Source organism: Salvelinus namaycush, chromosome 15, assembly GCF_016432855.1.
Source record: "Salvelinus namaycush isolate Seneca chromosome 15, SaNama_1.0, whole genome shotgun sequence".
Lineage (NCBI taxonomy): Eukaryota > Metazoa > Chordata > Actinopteri > Salmoniformes > Salmonidae > Salvelinus > Salvelinus namaycush.
Window position 1 is genome coordinate 5544118 of NC_052321.1, and position 21084 is coordinate 5565201.

The window sequence follows — 21084 nt, forward strand, 5'->3', positions numbered from 1 at the left end:
TGTCCTTCTACATACTATTGATTTAAGTAATGGAGCCGGCCCCTGTCCCTTCTACATACTATTGATTTAAGTAATGGAGCCGGCCCCTGTCCCTTCTACATACTATTGATTTAAGTAATGGCGCAGGCCCCTGTCCCTTCTACATACTATTGATTTAAGTAATGGAGCCGGCCCCTGTCCCTTCTACATACTATTGATTTAAGTAATGGAGCCGGCCCCTGTCCCTTCTACATACTATTGATTTAAGTAATGGACCCGGCCGGCCCCTGTCCCTTCTACATACTATTGATTTAAGTAATGGACCCGGCCGGCCCCTGTCCATGTTCCATACTATTGATTTAAATAATGGAGCCGGCCCTTGTCCCCCCCCCCCCCTCTACTCTCACCATTATCCCTGACTCACTCTCCTCTTATCTCCTTTCCTCCACCTCTTTCTCTCTATCCCTCTGTTCAATCTCTCCCTCTAACTCCATCTCTCTTTATTCCTCTGTTCCATCCCCTTATTAACAGTATCACTCATCCTCATCCAGTCCATCCCTCTGGTCCCTGACCTCCCCCACTACACTCTTAGTAAAAAAAGGTGCTGTTTAGAACCTAAAATGGTTCTTCGGCTGTCCCCATAGCAGAACTTGTTGTAGAACCATTTGTGGTACTATGTAGACCCATTTTGGTTCCAGATATAACTATTTTGGGTTGTAGAACCCTTTCCACAGAGGGTTCTACATGGAACCAAAAAGGATTCTACCTGGAACCAAAAAGGGTTCTCCTATGGGGACAGCCGGATAACCCGTTTTTCTAAGAGTGCACCCTCATCCTAGTTCTCTCTCTCTCTCAGCCCTCCAACCATCTCCCTGCCCATGAATATCTCCTCCCTTAATGTCTCACCCTCAAATCCATCCCCCATCTTTCTCACCCTCCCACGTTCCATCCCTCCGTATCTCTCCCTCCATCTGAGAGTCATGTCTATCACCTCAACAGCATGTTTCACTCTACCCTTCTCTCTCGTTCTCTCTCTCTTCTCTCTTTCTTTCTCTCAGATCCCTTTACTGGTTTGAACCCATTCAACACAATGACTCCAGAGGTACAAACCGTGTACACATCATGTTGTTTCACAGCAAACCAGCTCAACATTAGGCTCCAATGGGAAGAGTAGTCTACCTACTAACAGTGCCCTTTCACACGCTGAGAAGAGTTGGCTCCCATTGTTTTCTCTGCCTTCTTGGTGGCACTGCCATTTCATTTGTGTCCCAAATCGCACCCTATTCCATATATAGTGCACTACTTTGGACCAGGACCCATGGGGCTTGACACATACTGTCCCAGGTCTCCTCTCCTTCATCAGCACATACCGAAAACACAGGATGGGTGACAACAAAGGCTACTGTAGTTCTCTCTTCCCCATCAGCAGGCTAGTGAAAGACTGAAGCACAGACTACCGGCTTGGAGAGAGAGAGGGATACTGGAAGGAGGGTGTGTGTGTATGTGTGTGTGTGTGTGTGTATGACAGGTGGTGCTCACAGCGAGAGGACAGGTTGTATAAGCACATGAGGGTGGGGTGAGGAAGTAGATATGTTGCCAATGAACCCCGGGCCTGGAGATGTGTTAATTTAGCTTGTTAGTCTTTCTGTTTACTATGTAAACAAACGATGGACATTTACAGTGTCGGGTATACACACATAATTACTGTGACCTGAATGCAATAACGAAGGGGTTGTAAAGGAATAGGAAAGATTAAACCCTCTTGCTTTCATCTGCAGGATATCTCAATAAAACAGCTATCAACTCCTATCAACTCCTATTAACTCCTATAAACTCCTATTAACTCCTATACCACTAACTCCTATCAACTCCTATACTATTAACTCCTATCAACTAATATCAACTACTATACTATTAACTTATCTCAACTACTATACTATCAACTCCTATACTATTAGCTACTATCAACTCCTATCAACTACTATACTATTAGCTACTATCAACTCCTATCAACTCCTATACTATCAACTCCTATAAACTACTATACTATTAACTCCTATAAACTACTATACTATTAACTCCTATAAACTACTATACTATTAACTCCTATAAACTACTATCAACTACTATACTATTAACTCCTATAAACTACTATACTATCAACTCCTATCAACTCCTATACTATTAACTCCTGTCAACTCCTATACTATTAACTCCTATATTATCAACTCCTATAAACTACTATACTATTAACTCCTATCAACTACTATACTATCAACTCCTATCAACTACTATACTATTAACTCCTATCAACTACTATACTATTAACTCCTATCAACTCCTATACTATCTACTCCTATTAACTCCTATACTATCTACTCCTGTCAACTCCTATACTATTAACTCCTATAAACTCCTATCAACTACTATACTATTAACTCCTATAAACTACTATACTATCAACTCCTATCAACTACTATACTATTAACTCCTGTCAAATCCCATACTATTAACTCCTATACTATCAACTCCTATAAACTACTATACTATTAACTTATATCAACTACTATACTATCAACTCCTATACTATTAACTATTATACTATACTATTAGCTACTATCAACTCCTATACTATCAACTCCTATAAACTACTATACTATTAACTCCTGTCAACTTCTATACTATTAACTCCTATACTATCAATTCCTATCAACTCCTATACTATCAACTCCTATCAACTACTATTCACTTTTATTAAAACATGTAGAGCACAGGAGGCTGCTGAGGGGAGGACGGCTCATAATAATGTCTAGAATGAAACCACGTGTTTTGATGTATTTGATCCCATTCCACTTGATTCCGCTCCAGTCATTACCACAAGCCCGTTCTCCCCAATGAAGGTGCCACCAACCTCATGTGATGTACTGAGAACTATGGTGTCTATCGTTATGTTACAATGCTACAATATGGCATATGTGACCTGTATGTCAGTGTAACAGTATAACTTTAGTCCGTCCCCTCGCCCCGACCCGGGCGCGAACCAGGGACCCTCTGCACACATCAACAACAGTCACCCACGAAGCGTCGTTACCCATCGCTCCACAAAAGCCGCGGCCCTTGCAGTGCAAGGGGAACCACTACTTCAAGGTCTCAGAGCAAGTGACGTAACCGACTGAAAGGCTGCTAGCTCGCACCACCGCTAACTAGCTAGCCATTTCACATCCGTTACATCAGTAACAATATGATAGCATGCTGGCATTACAAAAACTGCTAGTTGAATCAAAACTGACTGGACATATGGTTTATTTTTGTCTCTTTTTGTGTGCATCTGAAATGGCACCCTATTCCCCATTTACTGCACTATGTTTGTGCCCTATGGGCCCTGGTCAAATGTAGTGCACTATATAATAGGAAAAGGGTTCCATTTGGGACACTGCCTCTGTCTGTGTCAGTTGTCGAGGCCTCCCAGTTCCTGGGCCTTCTGCCTGATGTTCTGGTTGAAAGGCATCATGAAGTCCTCAAAGTCCACCTCGTAGGACAGACGGTCCCTCCTCTCCTCCTTCCTCTCAATCAGCTGGCTGCTGGTCAGCTGCTTACCCCACACCTGACAAGGTGGAGAGGAGGGAAAGAGAGAGCGAGAGAGAGAGAATTAGAGAAGGGGAGAAAGAGAGGAAAGATCAGGAGACAAAAAGAGAGACAGAGAAAAGAGATGTTAGAGTGAGAAAAAAGGGAGAGGGGGTGGGAGGGGCAGCAGAGCGAGCCAAAGAGGGGGGAGGGGCAGCAGAGCGAGCCAAAGAGGGGGGAGGGGCAGCAGAGCGAGCCAAAGAGGGGGGAGGGGCAGAAGAGCGAGCCAAAGAGGGGGGAGGGGCAGCAGAGCGAGCCAAAGAGGGGGGAGGGGCAGCAGAGCGAGCCAAATAGGGGGGAGGGGCAGCAGAGCGAGACAAAGTGTGGGGGAGGGGCAGCAGAGCGAGACAAAGAAGGGAGGGTGGGAGAGGGACAGCAGAGTGAGACAAAGAAGGGGGGAGAGGGACAGCAGAGCGAGACAACGGGGGGGGAGAGGGACAGCAGAGCGAAACAAAGAGGGGGAGAGGGACAGCAGAGCGAAACAAAGAGGGGGGGAGGGACAGCAGAGCGAGACAAAGAGGGGGGAGAGGGGCAGCAGAGCGAGACAAAGAGGGGGGGAGGGACAGCAGAGCGAGACAAAGAGGGGGGGAGAGGGACAGCAGAGCGAGACAACGTTGGGGGGGGGGGGGGGGGGGGGGCAGGAGAGCGAGTCAAAGAGGGGGAGAGGGGCAGCAGAGCGAGATAAAGGGGGGAGAGGGGCAGCAGAGCGAGACAAAGAGGGAGGAGAGGAACAGCAGAGTGAGACAAAGAAGGGGGGAGAGGGACAGCAGAGCGAGACAAAGAAGGGGGGAGAGGGACAGCAGAGCGAGACAAAGAGGGGGAGAGGGACAGCAGAGCGAGACAAAGAGGGGGGAGGGACAGCAGAGCGAGACAAAGAGGGGGAGAGGGACAGCAGAGCGAGACAAAGAGGGGGAGAGGGACAGCAAGGCAAGTCAAAGAGGGGGAGAGGGACAGCAGAGCGAAACAAAGAGGGGGGGAGAGGGACAGCAGAGCGAGACAAAGAAGGGGGGAGAGGGACAGCAGAGCGAGACAAAGAAGGGGGGAGAGGGACAGCAGAGCGAGACAAAGAGGGGGAGAGGGACAGCAGAGCAAGACAAAGAGGGGGGAGGGACAGCAGAGCGAAACAAAGAGGGGGAGAGGGACAGCAGAGCGAAACAAAGAGGGGGGAGAGGGAGAGCAGAGCGAAACAAAGAGGGGGGGGAGGGACAGCAGAGCGAAACAAAGAGGGGGGGAGGGACAGCAGAGCGAAACAAAGAGGGGGGGAGGGACAGCAGAGCGAGACAAAGAGGGGGGGAGGGACAGCAGAGCGAGACAATGGGGAGGAGGGGCAGCAGAGCGAGACAATGGGGAGGAGGGGCAGCAGAGTGAGACAATGGTGAGGAGGGAGAAAGAAATTGACGTTATGTAATAGCCACCTAACAAGTTGAGAACAAAACAACAGGCTAATCAGAGGATGAGGTCATTGGCTGGATCAGGTGCCTTCTGTCACGGAGGAAGCGGAGAAGTGGGAACCTACTGTTTTTGGCACAAAGCTGATGTCGAGTCGGTTGGTGGCTCCGCTGGTGATCTGGGTGTTGAGGAAGATGATGTTGTCCTTCAGAGAAACCTTCCTCACCGCCGTCTCAGAGGAGGTCGCCGACACAGAGTCAGACTGGATGGAGACGGATAGACGGACACACGCATACACACACACAAACGTTACACACAAAGACACACGTGCACAGGCAGATCCACACATCAAATCAAACACTACACATCATTAATAACATACATATTGAAGCATATGTCATACATTTAAAAAAAGACACTGAGTATACCAAACATAAGGAACATCATCCTAATATTGAGTTGCATGCAATCCGCCCCCCCTCCCTTTCCTCAGAACAGCCTCAAGTCATCGGGGGTATGGACTCCACAAGATGTCTAAAAGCGTTCCACAGGGATGCTGGTCCATGTTGACTCCAATCTTTCCCCACAGTTGTGTCCAGTTGCCTGGATGTCCTTTGGGTGCTGGACCATTATTGATACACACGGGGAAACTGCTGAGCATGAAAAACCCAGCAGCGTTGCAGTTCTTGACACACTCAAACCGGTGCACCTGGCACCTACTACCGTACCTCATTCGAAAGCACTTAAATCTCTTGTCTTGCCCATTCACCCTCTGAATGGCACATATACACAATCCATGTCTCAATTGTGTCAAGGCTCAAAAATCCTGCTTGAACCTGTCTCCTCCCCTTCATCTACACTGACTGAAGTGGATTTAACAAGTGACATCAATAAGGGATCATAGCTTTCACCTGGTCAGTCTATGTCATTGAAAGAGCAGATGTTTTTAATGTTTTGTCCACTCAGTGTATTTACAAGACACATAAAACTAGTCTGCAGTATGTGTACGTTTCTAACCATAATAAGGAAATAACGTAATCCCACAAGCAGGTAGTTATTTACCTTAGGAGCAGCTAGACTGGCTGGCTTGGCCGCAGGTTTGCCTGCTCCCTTCCCCTTCCCCTCCTTGAACTTGGGGAGGCTGTCAAACTTAGCCTGGATCAGATCAGTTATCCTGATGTCTCCATATGCTCTGGCAATGTCCAGGCAATTCTGCTCTGAAATGAGACCATAGCGTTTTAATTGGAACCATATTCTGTACCTATATTCTGTACATAACAATAGCTAAAGCTGTTATACATACTGTAGGTACACAGTGGTCTTACGTAGCTCATTTGACAGAGAGTGGCGCTTGCAACGCCAGGACAGTGAGTTCAATTCCCGGGACCACCCGTGCGTAAAAAAAATGTTTATTCCCACATGACGAAGTCAATTATGATAAAAGCATTGGCTAAATGGCCTATATTATTATACTGAACAAAAATATGAATGTAACATGCAACAATTTCTAAGATTTTGCAAAGTTACAGTTAAGGAATATATATAAGGAAAACAGTCAATTGAAATACATTCATTAGGCCCTAATCTATTGATTTCACATGACTGGGCAGGGGCACAGCCATGGGTGAGCCTGGGCGGGCATAGGCCCACCCACTTGAGAGCCTGGCCCAGCCAATCAGACTGAGTTTTTCTCCAGAAAAGGGCCTTTTTACAGACAGAAATACTCCTCAGTTTCATCAGCTGTCCAGGTGGCTGGTCTCAGACGATCCCGCAGGTAAAGAAGCCAGATGTGGAGGTCCTTGGCTGGCGTGGTTACACGTGGTCTGAGGCTGTGAGTCCGGTTGGACGTACTGCCAAATTCTTTAAAATAATGTTGGAGGTGGCTTATGGTAGAGAAATGAACATTCCATTCACTGGAAACAGCTCTGGTGGACATTCCTGCAGTCAGCATGCCAATTGCACGCTCAGTCATTGTGTTGGGTGACAAAACTGCACATTTTAGAGCAGCCTTTTATTGTCCCCAGCACAAGGTGCACCTGTGTAATGATCATGCTGTTTAATTAGTTTATTGATATGCCACACCTATCAGGTGGATGGATAATCTTGGCAAAGGATAATCTGGTTAGAGCCATTTTGCACTGTTCTGTGAAGGGAGTAGTACACAGCGTAGTACACAGTTTCTTGGCAATTTCTCGCATGGAGTAGCCTTCATTTCTCAGAATAAGAATAGACTGACAAGTTTCAGAAGAAAGTCCTTTTTGTTTCTGGTCATTTTGAGCCTGTAATCGAACCCACAAATGCTGATGCTTCACATACTCAACTAGTCTAAAGGCCAGTTTTATTGCTTCTTTATATCAGAACAGTTTTCAGCTGTGCTAACATAATTGCAAAGTAGTTTCCTAATGATCAATTGGCCTTTTAAAATGATACACTTGGATTAGCTAACACAACGTGCCATTGGAACACAGGAGTGATGGTTGCTGATAATGGGCCTCTGTATGTCTATGTAGATATTCCATTAAAAAATCTGCCTTTTCCAGCTACAATAGTCATTTACAACATTAACAATGTCTACACTGTATTTCTGATCAATTTGATGTTATTTTAATGGACAAAAAAGTGTTTTTCTTTCAAAAACAAGGACATTTCTAAGTGACCCCAAACTTTTGAACGGTAATGTATATTAAAAGCTAATCCAGTGATACACAGATACACATGGAGGTAATATTTGGAAATCTAAATGTGGACAAGAAATAGCATACATAACAGTAGTCATCTACCCTGCACCTTTCATACATAACAGTAGTCCTCTACTCTGCACCTTTCATACATAACAGTAGTCCTCTACCCTGCACCTTTCATACATAACAGTAGTCCTCTACCCTGCACCTTTCATACATAACAGTAGTCCTCTACCCTGCACCTTTCATACATAACAGTAGTCCTCTACCCTGCACCTTTCATACATAACAGTCGTTCTCTACCCTGCACCTTTCATACATAACAGTAGTCCTCTACCCTGCACCTTTCATACATAACAGTAGTCCTCTACTCTGCACCTTTCATACATAACAGTAGTCCTCTACCCTGCACCTTTCATACATAACAGTAGTCCTCTACCCTGCACCTTTCATACATAACAGTAGTCCTCTACCCTGCACCTTTCATACATAACAGTAGTCCTCTACCCTGCACCTTTCATACATAACAGTCGTTCTCTACCCTGCACCTTTCATACATAACAGTAGTCCTCTACCCTGCACCTTTCATACATAACAGTAGTCCTCTACTCTGCACCTTTCATACATAACAGTAGTCCTCTACCCTGCACCTTTCATACATAACAGTAGTCCTCTACCCTGCACCTTTCATACATAACAGTAGTCCTCTACTCTGCACCTTTCATACATAACAGTAGTCCTCTACCCTGCACCTTTCATACATAACAGTAGTCCTCTACTCTGCAACTTTCCACCTGTCCACAGTTGCTATAGGGATTTGGGGATGATAGACCTGTTATCGTATCACATTTTAATTTCACGCATGAGTGAGGAGCCAGAGACTGTGACTGTGAGCTGGGCTGGAGGAGGTTGGGGGGGAGGAGGTGGAAGGGGTGGAGAGGGTTGGAAGGGCTGGAGGGGGTGGGGGGGAGGTGGAAGGGCTGGAGGGGGGTGGGGGGAGGAGGGGGTTGGAGGAATACATCACATCAAGGGAAACAGGGACATCTGCTGGACTATTGATAACATGAACATGGCACCCTATTCCCGATACACTGAGTGTACAAAACATTAGGAACACCTTTCGAATATTGAGTTGCACCCCCCTTTTGCCATCAGAACAGCCTCAATTCGTCGGGACATGGACTACAAGGTGTCAAAAGCGTTCCACATGGATGCTGGTCCATGTTGACTCCAATGATTCCCACAGTTATGTCAAATTGGCTGGATGTCCTTTGGGTGCTGGACCATTCTTGATGCAAACAGGAAACTGTTGATCATGAAAAACCCAGCAGCGTTGCAGTTCTTGACACACTCAAACCGGTGTGCCTGGCACCTACTACCATACCCCGTTCAAAGGCACTTAAATATTTTGTCTTGCCCATTCACCCTCTGAATGGCACATATACACAATCCATGTCTCCGTGGTCTCAAAAGGGCTATTAAAATCCTTCTTTAACCCGTCTCCTCCCCTTCATCTACACTGATTGAAGAGGATTTAACAAGTGACATCAATAAGGGATCATAGCTTTCACCTGGATTCACCTGGTCAGTCTATGTCATGGAAAGAGCAGATGTTCTTAATGTTTTGTCTACTACCTTTTGACTACCAGTCTTACCGAGCGTTTAAAAGAGTCATCCGTTTTTTTTTTGTGTACAGAGTATGAGTAGTAGTACCTTTCTTGTTCTCTGCCTGCACCTGGGCCCCGGCCTTGATGAGGTAGTCCACACAGCACGGTCTGCAGCTCTCGATGGCCCTCATGAGGGGCGTGGCCCCATTCATGGCCACGGCGTCCACCACTGACCCAGAATGCACCAGGAGGTCCACGATGTCCACCTGGCCTGCATGGGAGGCGTGGTGCAGCGGTGTCCAACTGAACTGGTCGCACGCGGTCACATCAGCACTGTAGCAGATCCATACACCTGATTAATGGCCAATAACCTGATCACTGACCTATTAACCACCCGCCAAAGCAGTAAGATGTATCGGCAGGTATCGAATAAGATTCACTCAAAATAAGGAATCAATAGACTTGATTAGTGAAAGCCCCTTGTGGTCCAGAGCTGGCTCATTGACTAATGATCAATAAAAAACCTGGTCACTACTGAATAAACCAGCATCAGCACGGAGACCTGATCACTACTGAATTAACCAGCATCAGCACTGAGACCTGATCACTACTGAATAAACCAGCATCAGCACTGAGACCTGATCACTACTGAATAAACCAGCATCAGCACTGAGACCTGGTCACTACTGAATAAACCAGCATCAGCACTGAGACCTGATCACTACTGAATAAACCAGCATCCGCACTGAGACCTGATCACTACTGAATAAACCAGCATCAGCAACGAGACCTGATCACTACTGAATAAACCAGCATCAGCACTGAGACCTGATCACTACTGAATAAACCAGCATCAGCACTGAGACCTGATCACTACTGAATAAACCAGCATCAGCACTGAGACCTGATCACTACTGAATAAACCAGCATCAGCACTGAGACCTGATCACTACTGAATAAACCAGCATCAGCACTGAGACCTGATCACTACTGAATAAACCAGCATCAGCACGGAGACCGGATCACTACTGAATAAACCAGCATCAGCACTGAGACCTGATCACTACTGAATAAACCAGCATCAGCACCGAGACCTGATCACTACTGAATAAACCAGCATCAGCACTGAGACCTGATCACTACTGAATAAACCAGCATCAGCACTGAGACCTGATCACTACTGAATAAACCAGCATCAGCACTGAGACCTGATCACTACTGAATAAACCAGCATCAGCACTGAGAATGAGGAACAGCAATACTACAGGGCTGTATAATGCTCATTGCTCACCAGGATTGAGGTCAATTCCATTTTCAATTCAAATTGCAATTCCCCAATATTTTTTTCATGCTTTTCAATTAGTGACATTTGGAATTGGTATTTGGTTAACTTTCTGAATTGACTGGAATTGAAATTGAATTGACCACAACCCTGGTATAACGCTCATTGCTTACCCCAGGCTGATGAGGAACTTGGCCACCTCGTAGTTCCCGCTCCCGCAGGCGGTCATCAGGGGAGTCTTATAGTAGCAGTCCTTCACATCCACAGGGACCCCCTGACTGAAGGCCAGGCTCAGAGACTCCAGGTCCCCCGTCTTCACACAGTAGTTGATGTTGATGTAGATTTTCTCCGGCTCGTCCACGTACCACGCCGAGTCGTCTTCGATGGGGTGGCCCGGCGGGTGGTCGCGGTCGAACCGCTTGGTGTCGGTGAACTGCTGGTAGCTCTCCACCATGAAGTGTGGCGGCCCGCCATCCTCGCGTCGGAAGATGAGCTCCGGAGGGACAATGCAAATGGGCATGGGGAGGACGAACTTACCTTTCTTTTTCCCCTTCCCCCCTTTCCCGGCTTTCTTCTTCTTGGGCTCATAGGAGGGAAGGGTAAAGGCTTTTTGGAGGTAGCGCACCCCTTTGAAGAAATCAGTTACGTTGATCAGTCCCTCGCGCTTCTTGTCGTGCTCCAGAATCACCTGGATAGAAATAATCACAACAATTCATTTTAATTCATGAAGTGTTTTTCTTCTGGCACCCATGGGGCTATAGTTCAGGACATACAGCAGAATAAGAGCACAATGTAAAACACTATACTAAAAAGTCTGCTTCTCAAATGACACCCTATTCGCCTTTCTAATGAACTACTGTAGACCAGAGTTACTGTGTCGAAAATGTACTGCATTGCCCATGAGGGTTGTCCAATAAAGCCATAAACAAGAACACAACCCAACGTCCCACAGATCAGATATCAAACACATACAGTTAAACATCAGCTCTATACATTCCAGAATGACTATCAGTTCTAGAATGACCTTCTGGAGGTTCTCGTCATCCACTGGGGCCCGGTGATCCTGCAGCACCGCCACAAACGTCTCCCGGGTAACAGTCTCTACGGGACCCACAGCCTCCTCAGCGATCTCCATGGCGGTGCGAAGCGACGCCTCGTGCTCGCAGGACCAGTCGTGCAGCGTGAGCGCCCACAACTCATTGGGATTGACGGCGCCCGGTTTGGAGAACTTCACCTCCAGACGCTCTGCCTTCTTCAGCTCCTTCATGGCTGGCTTCTGGTTGTTGTTCTTGGCAATCTGACTGGGGATCAAACCCTCGGTGTTCTTCAGCTTGGCGTTGCAGCCTGGGGTTGACACAGGAGGCATATTGAATTTTAAGATGTAATCTACAGGTAAGAGTTGGCTGGCTTTAGCTACAGTATATGTGGCCCTGGGGTTAGAGTTGCTTAGCTTTAGCTACAGTATATATGGTGCTGGGGTTAGAGTTGATTAGCTTTAGCTACAGTATATGTGGTACTGGGGTTAGAGTTGATTAGCTTTAGCTACAGTATATATGGTACTGGGGTTAGAGTTGATTAGCTTTAGCTACAGTATATATGGTGCTGGGGTTAGAGTTGCTTAGCTTTAGCTACAGTATATATGGTACTGGGGTTAGAGTTGATTAGCTTAAGCTACAGTATATATGGTACTGGGGTTAGAGTTGATTAGCTTTAGCTACAGTATATATGGTGCTGGGGTTAGAGTTGATTAGCTTAAGCTACAGTATATATGGTACTGGGGTTAGAGTTGATTAGATTTAGCTACAGTATATATGGTGCTGGGGTTAGACTTTCTAATCTTCTGTGGATGAAAGAGAGGTCAACATCGGAGGTCAACACCCGTGGTCCTAGAGAGATACAGGGTGTGCAGGCTTTTTGTTCCGTCCCATCACTAAAACACCCGATTCTGCCAATCAATGTCTTCATGAGCAGTTGACTGATTTATTGAATTCAATGTGCTAGCAGTGCTGGGCTGGAACCAAAGCCTGCACAACCAGTGGGCTCTCTGCCCAGTCAATCAGGTTCCCCACCTCTCTGAGCCAGGAACCTGCAGCACTCAGTGAAGCCTCCAGCTGCAGCCAAGTGCAAGGGGGTGTTCCCGTCCATGGCAGTCACACTCAAGTCTGCAGAGTAAGCAGACAGCACGACTATCACCTGGAAGGGAAAAGAGAATTAGACCTAATCTATAAATTTGATTTGATTTATTTTTAGGGTTGCAAAGCTAGCAGTAATTTACCAAAGTTACGGTAATTAACAGTTAATCTATGGCAATGTATGCTAACGTTGGTAATTTACACTTGAATAACTTAAAAACATATATATTCCTATATAGCATTCATTTTTGTATACAGTACCAGTCAAAAGTTTGGACAAACCTACTCATTCAAGGGTTTTTCTTTATTTTTACTATTTTCTACATTGTAGAATAATAGTGAACACATTAAAACTATTAAATAACACATATAGAATTATGTAGTAACCAAATTATTATTTTTTTAAATCATAAAAAGGCACCTAAAGAACTCTCAGACCATGAGAAACAAGATTCTCTGGTCTGATGAAACCAAGATTGAACTCTTTGGCCTGAATGCCAAGCGTCATGTCTGGAGAAAACTTGGCACCATCCCTACGGTGAAGCATGGTGGTGGCAGCATCATGCTGTGGGGATGGTTTTCAGCGGCAGGGACTGGGAGACTAGTCAGCATCGAGGGAAAGATGAACGGAGCAAAGTACAGAGAGATCCTTGATGAAAACCTGCTCAGGACCTCAGACTGGGGCGAAGGTTCACCTTCCAACAGAACAATGACCCTAAGCACACGCAGGAGTAGCTTCGGGACAAGTCTCTGAAGGTCCTTGAGTGGCCCAGCCAGAGCCTAGACTTGAATCCGATCTAATATCTCTGGAGAGACCTGAAAATAGCTGTGCAGGGACACTCCCCATCCAACCTGACAGAGCTTGAGAGGATCTACAGAGAAGAATGGGAGAAACTCCCCAAATACAGGTGTGCTAAGCTTGTAGCGTCAATGCCAAGAAGAGTCAAGGCTGTAATCGCTGCCAAAGGTGCGTCAACAGAGTACTGAGTAAAGGGTCTGAAAACTTATGTAAATGTGGTATTTCAGTTTTTTTTATTTTAAATTAAATTTGCAACAAATTCCCAAAACATTTTTGCTTTGTCATTATGGGGTATTGTGTGTAGATTGACGAGGGAGGAAAAACGATGTAATCCATTTTAGAATAAGGCTCTAACGTAACAAGGGGTCTGAATACTTTCCGAATGCACTGTATGTTGAAGAACCTGGTTTTAAACCTGATTACTAAGGTATCCTTTTGTTAACCAGCAGCTCTGTAGTACCTCAAAGAAGCCCCCCTCTGCAGCGAGGTGGGCAGCGTTTCTCCTCTTCTTGTCCACAGCGTTGGGGTTTCCCCCTTTCTGGAGAATGGCCCTGACCAGTTCTACAGCTCCCGCCCTGGCTGCCTCCATCAGGGCCGAACGACCAGACGCCTGGAGGGGGAACAGGAGAGCCAGCAACAGGCTAACGTTAATACGCTAATGACAAAGTAAAGGAGATGAAGGCAATGAAGGGCGGAGTAGTAGGAAGAGAGCGGAGATCTCGGTTGTCACTATTTGAAATCATACAAGAAAGGATTGAAGTAAAGTACAGAAAGCAAACTCTTCATTTTATCAAGACCAAACGCCTCATTTACAGAGTATTCGGCACAAATCACATAAATAACATGTGATTTGATGTCTGATGATGTCATAGCCAACTGCGTCCTTTTCGGCAAGGTTGTCTTGTGATTACCTCGTTGGTGGCGTTGGGGTCAGCCCCTCTCTCCAGGATGCTGATGCACATGTTCTCACAGTCGTGGGCGCGCTCGCAGGCCAGCAGAAAGACGGGCGTCCCGGCTGTGGACACGTTGTTGACGTTGGCCTTGCTGTTGAGCGCCACCTGCAGGCAGCGCATGTGACGCTTGGTGGGAGAGATGCAGTAGAACAGTGTGCCTGGAGAGAAACGTCTTGTCTGTTAGGGTTAAGAGGTTAGGGTTAGGGGGTAGGTGGTTAGGGTTAGGTGGTTAGGGTTGGGGGGTTAAGGTTAGGGGGTTAAGGTTAGGTGGTTAGGGTTGGGGGGTTAAGGTTAGGTGGTTAGGGGTGGGGGGTTAGGGTTAGGCGGTTAGGGGTAGGTGGTTAGGGTTGGGGGGTTAAAGTTAGGTGGTTAGGGTTGGGGGGTTAAGGTTAGGTGGTTAGGGTTGGGGGGTTAAAGTTAGGTGGTTAGGGGTAGGTGGTTAGGGTTGGGGGGTTAAGGTTAGGTGGTTAGGGTTAGGTGGTTAGGGGTTGGGGGGTTAAGGTTAGGTGGTTAGGGTTGGGGGGTTAGGGTTGGGGTTGGGGGGTTAAGGTTAGGTGGTTAAGGTTGGGGGGTTAAGGTTAGGTGGTTAGGGGGTAGGTGGTTAGGGTTGGGGGGTTAAGGTTAGGTGGTTAGGGTTAGGTGGGTTAGGGTTGGGGGGTTAAGGTTAGGTGGTTAGGGTTGGGGGGTTAAGGTTAGGTGGTTAAGGTTAGGCGGTTAGGGTTGGGGGGTTAAGGTTAGGTGGTTAGGGGGTAGGTGGTTAGGGTTGGGGGGTTAAGGTTAGGTGGTTAGGGTTGGGGGGTTAAGGTTAGGTGGTTAGGGTTAGGTGGTTAAGGTTAGGTGGTTAGGGTTGGGGGGTTAAGGTTAGGTGGTTAGGGTTGGGGGGTTAAGGTTAGGCGGTTAGGGTTGGGGGTTAAGGTTAGGTGGTTAGGGTTGGGGGGTTAAGGTTAGGTGGTTAGGGTTGGGGGATTAAGGTTAGGTGGTTAGGGTTGGGGGGTTAAGGTTAGGCGGTTAGGGTTGGGGGTTAAGGTTAGGTGGTTAGGGTAAGGTGGTTAGGGTTGGGGGGTTAAGGTTAGGTGGTTAGGGTTGAGGGGTTAAGGTTAGGTGGTTAGGGTAAGGTGGTTAGGGTTGGGGGGTTAAGGTTAGGTGGTTAGGGTTGAGGGGTTAAGGTTAGGTGGTTAGGGTTGGGGGGTTAAGGTTAGGCGGTTAGGGTTGGGGGTTAAGGTTAGGTGGTTAGGGTAAGGTGGTTAGGGTTGGGGGGTTAAGGTTAGGTGGTTAGGGTTGAGGGGTTAAGGTTAGGTGGTTAGGGTAAGGTGGTTAGGGCTGGGGGGGTTAAGGTTAGGTGGTTAGGGTTGGGGGGTTAAGGTTAGGTGGTTAGGTGGTTAGGGTTAGGTGGTTAGGGGTAGGTGGTTAGGGGTTGGGGGGTTAAGGTTAGGGTTCGGGTTAGGTGGGTTAGGGTTGGGGGGTTAAGGTTAGGTGGTTAGGTGGTTAGGGTTAGGTGGGTTAGGGTTGGGGGGTTAAGGTTAGGTGGTTAGGGTTGGGGGGTTAAGTTTAGGTGGTTAGGGTTAGGTGGCTAGGGTTGGGGGGTTAAGGTTAGGTGGTTAGGGTTAGGTGGGTTAGGGTTGGGGGGTTAAGGTTAGGTGGTTAGGGGTTGGGGGGTTAAGGTTAGGGTTAGGGTTAGGGTTAGGTGGGTTAGGGTTGGGGGGTTAAGGTTAGGTGGTTAGGTGGTTAGGGTTAGGGGTTAGGGTTAGGTGGTTAGGGTTAGGTGGTTAGGGTTAGGTGGGTTAGGGTTGGGGGGTTAAGGTTAGGTGGTTAGGGTTAGGTGGTTAGGGTTAGGTGGGTTAGGGTTGGGGGGTTAAGGTTAGGTGGTTAGGGTTGGGGGGTTAGGGTTAGGTGGTTAGGTGGTTAGGGTTGGGGGGTTAAGGTTATGTGGTTAGGGTTGGGGGGTTAAGGTTAGGTGGTTAGGGTTAGGTGGTTAGGGTTGGGGGGTTAAGGTTAGGTGGTTAGGGTTAGGTGGTTAGGGTTGGGGGGTTAAGGTTATGTGGGTGGGTTAGGGGGTAGGGGGTTAGGGTTAGGTGGGTTAGGGTTGGGGGGTTAGGGTTGGGGGGTTAAGGTTAGGTGGTTAGGGTTAGGTGGGTTAGGGTTAGGTGGTTAGGGTTGGGGGGGTTAAGGTTAGGTGGTTAGGGTTAGGTGGTTAGGGTTGGGGGGTTAGGGTTGGGGGGTTAAGGTTAGGTGGTTAGGGTTGGGGGGTTAAGGTTAGGTGGTTAGGGGGTTAGGGTTGGGGGGTTAAGGTTAGGTGGTTAGGGTTGGGGGGTTAAGGTTAGGTGGTTAGGGGTAGGTGGTTAGGGTTGGGGGGTTAAGGTTAGGGTTAGGGGGTAGGGGGTTAGGGTTGGGGGGTTAAGGTTAGGGGGTTAAGGTTAGGTGGTTAGGGGGTTAGGGTTGGGGGGTTAAGGTTAGGTGGTTAGGGTTGGGGGGTTAAGGTTAGGTGGTTAGGGGTAGGTGGTTAGGGTTGGGGGGTTAAGGTTAGGGTTAGGGGGTAGGGGGTTAGGGTTGGGGGGTTATTGTTAGGTGGTTAGGGTTAGGTGGTTAGGGTTGGGGGGTTAAGGTTAGGTGGTTAGGGGTAGGTGGTTAGGGTTGGGGGGTTAAGGTTAGGGTTAGGGGGTAGGGGGTTAGGGTTGGGGGGTTAAGGTTAGGTGGTTAGGGTTAGGTGGTTAGGGTTGGGGGGTTAAGGTTAGGTGGTTAGGGTTGAGGGGTTAAGGTTAGGTGGTTAGGGTAAGGTGGTTAGGGTTGGGGGGGTTAAGGTTAGGTGGTTAGGGTTGGGGGGTTAAGGTTAGGTGGTTAGGGGTAGGTGGTTAGGGGTTGGGGGGTTAAGGTTAGGTGGTTAGGGGTAGGTGGTTAGGGTTGGGGGGTTAAGGTTATGTGGTTAGGGTTGAGGGGTTAAGGTTAGGTGGTTAGGGTAAGGTGGTTAGGGTTGGGGGGGTTAAGGTTAGGTGGTTAGGGTTGGGGGGGTTAAGGTTAGGCGGTTAGGGTTGGGGGGGTTAAGGTTAGGTGGTTAGGGTTGGGGGGTTAAGGTTAGGTGGTTAGGGTTGGAGGGTTAAGGTTAGGTGGTTAGGTGGTTAGGGTTGGGGGTTAGGGTTGGGGGGTTAAGGTTAGGTGGTTAGGGGGTAGGTGGTTAGGGTTGGGGGGTTAAGGTTAGGTGGTTAGGTGGTTAGGGTTGGGGGGTTAAGGTTAGGTGGTTAGGGTTGGGGGGTTAAGGTTAGGTGGTTAGGGTTGGGGGGTTAAGGTTAGGGTTGGGGGGTTAAGGTTAGGTGGTTAGGGTTAGGTGGGTTAGGGTTGGGGGGTTAAGGTTAGGTGGTTAGGGTTAGGTGGGTTAGGGTTGGGGGGTTAAGGTTAGGGTTAGGGGGTAGGGGGTTAGGGGGTTAGGGTTGGGGGGTTAAGGTTAGGTGGTTAGGGTTAGGTGGGTTAGGGTTGGGGGGTTAAGGTTAGGGTTAGGGGGTAGGGGGTTAGGGTTGGGGGGTTAAGGTTAGGTGGTTAGGGTTAGGTGGGTTAGGGTTGGGGGGTTAAGGTTAGGGTTAGGGGGTAGGGGGTTAGGGTTGGGGGGTTAAGGTTAGGTGGTTAGGGTTGGGGGGTTAAGGTTAGGTGGTTAGGTGGTTAGGGTTAAGGGTTAGAACAGATACAAAACTCCTCTACAGTTGGTGTTGTTCAGAGCCATGTATTTAGAGAGATGGGACATTGAGGTTTCTGCATTATGATGCATTTACATGACACTACAACATTCTATGGCAGCCATGTTAGCTGTCCATTAACATGACACGGGGAATATTTAAACAACGCCATGTCACTGAATGTCTAGAATTAGAACGATATTTTACAACCTAAAAGTTGGCCCAACTCTCTAAAGTATATGGCTCCGGTGATGTTTGGCCCATCATTTTCAACGTCCATTAGCCTGCTCCCACATCTGTTTGTTCTGGCTTGACCATAGGAGTCACTATCACAGACAACGACCATAGGAGTCACTGTCACAGACAACGACCATAGGAGTCACTGTCACAGACAACGACCATAGGAGTCACTGTCACAGACAACGACCATAGGAGTCACTGTCACAGACAACGACCATAGGAGTCACTGTCAGACAACGACCATAGGAGTCGGCAAGACAGTGCAAACAGATCTGGGAGCAGGGTAGAGAACCTCTCCCTACCTACCTTTTCCCTCGGTGTCGACCACGTCCATGTTGGCGTGATTCTTGGCCAGCAGGGCGACCATGTTGTCATGGCCCAGCTGAGCTGCCAGGATGACGGGCGTACACCCCTTCTTGTCCTGGACGTTAGGGTGTGCACCCTGGGAGGAAACAGTGGGGAACATTAATAGAGCTAAAGGTTTTATCAAATACATTTGTGAAAAAGTGCTTAACAGTAAAACCTGGTCTAAACCGCCCAAAGAACAAGCAGGAAATATGACGATGGATACTGTAACGGTTCAGGGAATGAGCTAGAGCAGGGCTTGAACCAGAGACTGTATGGCTGCACTCCCACCTACGGCACAAAGGTCCAGACCTCTTGGTAGATGTTGTACTGTAATCACAAATAGGGGAACTACACTAGTATCAGGATTTAAAGTGACAGCGAACCCTGTTTAGGATGAAGGCGACGGTTTTGATAACGCTAAATGATGATTGGTAGACTGGACACCGGGCCTGATAACGCTAAATGATGATTGGTAGACTGGACACCGGGCCTGATAACGCTAAATGATGATTGGTAGACTGGACACCGGGCCTGATAGCGCTAAATGATGATTGGTAGACTGGACACCGGGCCTGATAGCGCTAAATGATGATTGGTAGACTGGACACCGGGCCTGATAGCGCTAAATGATGATTGGTAGACTGGACACCGGGCCTGATAGCGCTAAATGATGATTGGTAGACTGGACACCGGGCCTGATAGCGCTAAATGATGATTGGTAGACTGGACACCGGGCCTGATAACGCTAAATGATGATTGGTAGACTGGACACCGGGCCTGATAACGCTAAATGATGATTGGTAGACTGGACACCGGGCCTGATAACGCTAAATGATGATTGGTAGACTGGACACCGGGCCTGATAACGCTAAATGATGATTGGTAGACTGGACACCGGGCCTGATAACGCTAAATGATGATTGGTAGACTGGACACCGGGCCTGATAACGCTAAATGATGATTGGTAGACTGGACACCGGGCCTGATAACGCTAAATGATGATTGGTAGACTGGACACCGGGCCTGATAACGCTAAATGATGATTGGTAGACTGGACACCGGGCCTGATAGCGCTAAATGATGATTGGTAGACTGGACACCGGGCCTGATAACGCTAAATGATGATTGGTAGACTGGACACCGGGCCTGATAGCGCTAAATGATGATTGGTAGACTGGACACCGGGCCTGATAGCGCTAAATGATGATTGGTAGACTGGACAATGGGCCTACCTGTGAGATCAGGAAGCGCACCATGTCGGTGTCGTTGGCCACGCAGGCCAGGTGCATGGCGGCGTTTCCCTCGCTGGGCTCTGTCAGGTTGATGAGGTTGGGCACGCCCAGGCGCACCATCTTCTCTATCGCGGGCGTGTCTCCCTCGCGTACGCACTGCAGCAGACGGTACACCTGCAGCACCTCCAGACGATCCTCGGCCACCGCGCTGTGTACGTTCACACCTCCACTCTGGGTCATGGTTGCAGCCTGGGGAGGGAGAGGAGATGGAGAGACGATGGGCAGGGGAGAGAAGAAGAGAGTGAGTGTAGATACGAGAGAGGAGGGGAGAAGAGAGTGGGTGTATATAGGGTGAGTAGGGGAGGAGGTATAGGCAAGGGTTACATTAGATTTTTCTCAAATTGTATTTTCTACCAATACTACTAATAACGCTTACTGTATTTATCTGGACGATTCCACGCCGGGAAAAAAGCCAGAAAATATTTTGGGAATCTCAGATTGTTCTGCCAATTCTCACATTGAAACTTCTTTGGGAGGAAGGATGTTTGAAATGCTTTTTACATTTTTACCACAAACTATTTCAGTGAAAATCATATGTGGACATTTTAGGCTCTTTATAGACCTTCAAATGCCTCCCGTAAGGCATCTTTATAGACCTTCACATGCCTCCTGTAAGGCATCTTTATAGACCTTCACATGCCTCCTGTAAGGCCTCTTTATAGACCTTCACATGCCTCCCGTAAGGCATCTTTATAGACCTTCACATGCCTCCTGTAAGGCCTCTTTATAGACCTTCACATGCCTCCTGTAAGGCCTCTTTATAGACCTTCACATGCCTCCTGTAAGGCCTCTTTATAGACCTTCACATGCCTCCTGTAAGGCCTCTTTATAGACCTTCACGTGCCTCCTGTAAGGCCTCTTTATAGATCTTCACATGCCTCCTGTAAGGCCTCTTTATAGACCTTCACATGCATCCTGTAAGGCATCTTTATAGACCTTCACATGCCTCCTGTAAGGCATCTTTATAGACCTTCACATGCCTCCTGTAAGGCATCTTTATAGACCTTCACATGCCTCCTGTAAGGCCTCTTTATAGACCTTCACACACCTCCTGTAAGGCCTCTTTATAGACCTTCACATGCCTCCTGTAAGGCAT

General features: G+C 47.8%; 1 protein-coding gene across 1 annotated transcript; it reads right to left on the bottom strand.

Annotated features, from left to right (window-relative positions):
• Positions 1–3427: 3427 nt before the first annotated feature.
• LOC120059736 (ankyrin repeat and EF-hand domain-containing protein 1-like) lies at positions 3428–21084 on the bottom strand. Its single transcript, XM_039008791.1, has 12 exons — positions 21037–21084; positions 19929–20177; positions 18655–18790; positions 14405–14604; positions 13954–14103; positions 12632–12755; positions 11587–11906; positions 10736–11250; positions 9387–9613; positions 6055–6209; positions 5120–5254; positions 3428–3583 (listed from the first exon to the last, which is right to left on the bottom strand). The coding sequence occupies exons 1-12, from the start codon at positions 21082–21084 to the stop codon at positions 3428–3430; spliced, it is 2415 nt and encodes an 804-aa protein (XP_038864719.1).

Coding starts and splice junctions, on each gene's coding strand:
- LOC120059736 (XM_039008791.1), bottom strand. CDS start 21,084: ATGCCTTACAGGAGGCATGTGAAGGTCTATAAAGAGGCCTTACAGGAG. Junction 11,907..12,631: donor CAGGTTCCTGGCTCAGAGAG/GTGGGGAACCTG, acceptor TGTCAACCCCAG/GCTGCAACGCCAAGCTGAAG. Junction 9,614..10,735: donor AAGTTCCTCATCAGCCTGGG/GTAAGCAATGAG, acceptor GATCTGCTACAG/TGCTGATGTGACCGCGTGCG.